Source organism: Myotis brandtii, unplaced genomic scaffold (assembly GCF_000412655.1).
Source record: "Myotis brandtii unplaced genomic scaffold, ASM41265v1 scaffold721, whole genome shotgun sequence".
NCBI lineage: Eukaryota > Metazoa > Chordata > Mammalia > Chiroptera > Vespertilionidae > Myotis > Myotis brandtii.
This window is the reverse complement of record NW_005370848.1, coordinates 137,153-138,139: the sequence shown is the minus strand read 5'-3', so window position 1 is coordinate 138,139 and position 987 is coordinate 137,153. Positions and strand designations below refer to the sequence as shown.

The 987-nt window shown below is 62.0% G+C and overlaps 1 protein-coding gene across 1 annotated transcript in view; it reads left to right on the top strand.

Annotated features, from left to right (window-relative positions):
- The window catches only part of GNAO1 (guanine nucleotide binding protein (G protein), alpha activating activity polypeptide O), a 117,787-nt gene that overhangs the window by 111,011 nt on the left and 5,789 nt on the right, over nucleotides 1-987 (top strand). The window contains exon 7 of the mRNA XM_005882470.2: nucleotides 740-893. Within this exon, the coding sequence (XP_005882532.1) occupies nucleotides 740-893 (154 nt within the window). The remainder of the gene's footprint in view (nucleotides 1-739; nucleotides 894-987) is intronic.

Sequence of the window (987 nt, the reverse complement as noted above, 5' to 3'; positions counted from 1 at the left end):
CCCACCCTCGAGTGTGCCCCTGGCATCCCACCACAGAATAAATTGGCCTCGGCCTCACCCCGGCCCGGGAAAAGAGGCTGTCCCCGGAGGGTTCTGCTTTAGTTGGAGGCCCAACACGCGCATTCATTTGCTAAACAGACTTGTGTACAAGGAGGTGTGGCCGGTCCCCGGGCTCCCCTGCAGACAGCCAGGGCAGACGCATTTCCCCCCAGGGGCTGCCCCCAGGTGTGACTTCCCCGAGGTCACAGGAGTCCCTCACCCCTTGCAGAGGACACCCCCACCCACAGACTGGGCTCAAGAGGTCAGGTCTGGACAGGAAGGGCCGAAGCCCAACTCGGGGCTCCCATCCAATAGCCACCACCCCCAGCACACACACATGGCACATGCACACACACATGCACATACAGGAAGACCCTCCTGTGGCTGGGGACCTCGCAGGGAGAGAGCCCAGGTCACCGGGCCCTCAGCCTCACCCGGGGAGCCATGGTCGGATCACTGTCTGCCCCTGGCCCTGAGACGAGGGGCGTAGATGGGTCTGGGCGCTGGACATCGGCAGCCTGGTGCTGTGTAGCAGATCACTGTTCTGTCTGTCCGCCTCCCGAGAAGCCATGGGCCCGGGAGCGCCTCCTGAGCTGCTGAGTAGCCCAGCTCCTCTCTCTCAAACCTAATTCTCTCTCCCTGTCTCCGTGTCTCCCTCTCGCTGTCTGTCCTGCTCTGTCCCTCCCGCCTGCGGCCGCAGAACCGCATGCACGAGTCTCTGATGCTCTTCGACTCCATCTGTAACAACAAGTTCTTCATCGATACCTCCATCATCCTCTTCCTCAACAAGAAAGATCTCTTTGGCGAGAAGATCAAGAAGTCCCCTTTGACCATCTGCTTTCCTGAGTACACAGGTGGGTGTCTCGGGTCCCTGTGCAGGAGGAAGCCCCACCCCTCCCAGGGACCGGAGTCCCCTGCACAGGCTGCCGGGCCAGCACGGGCTGGCGT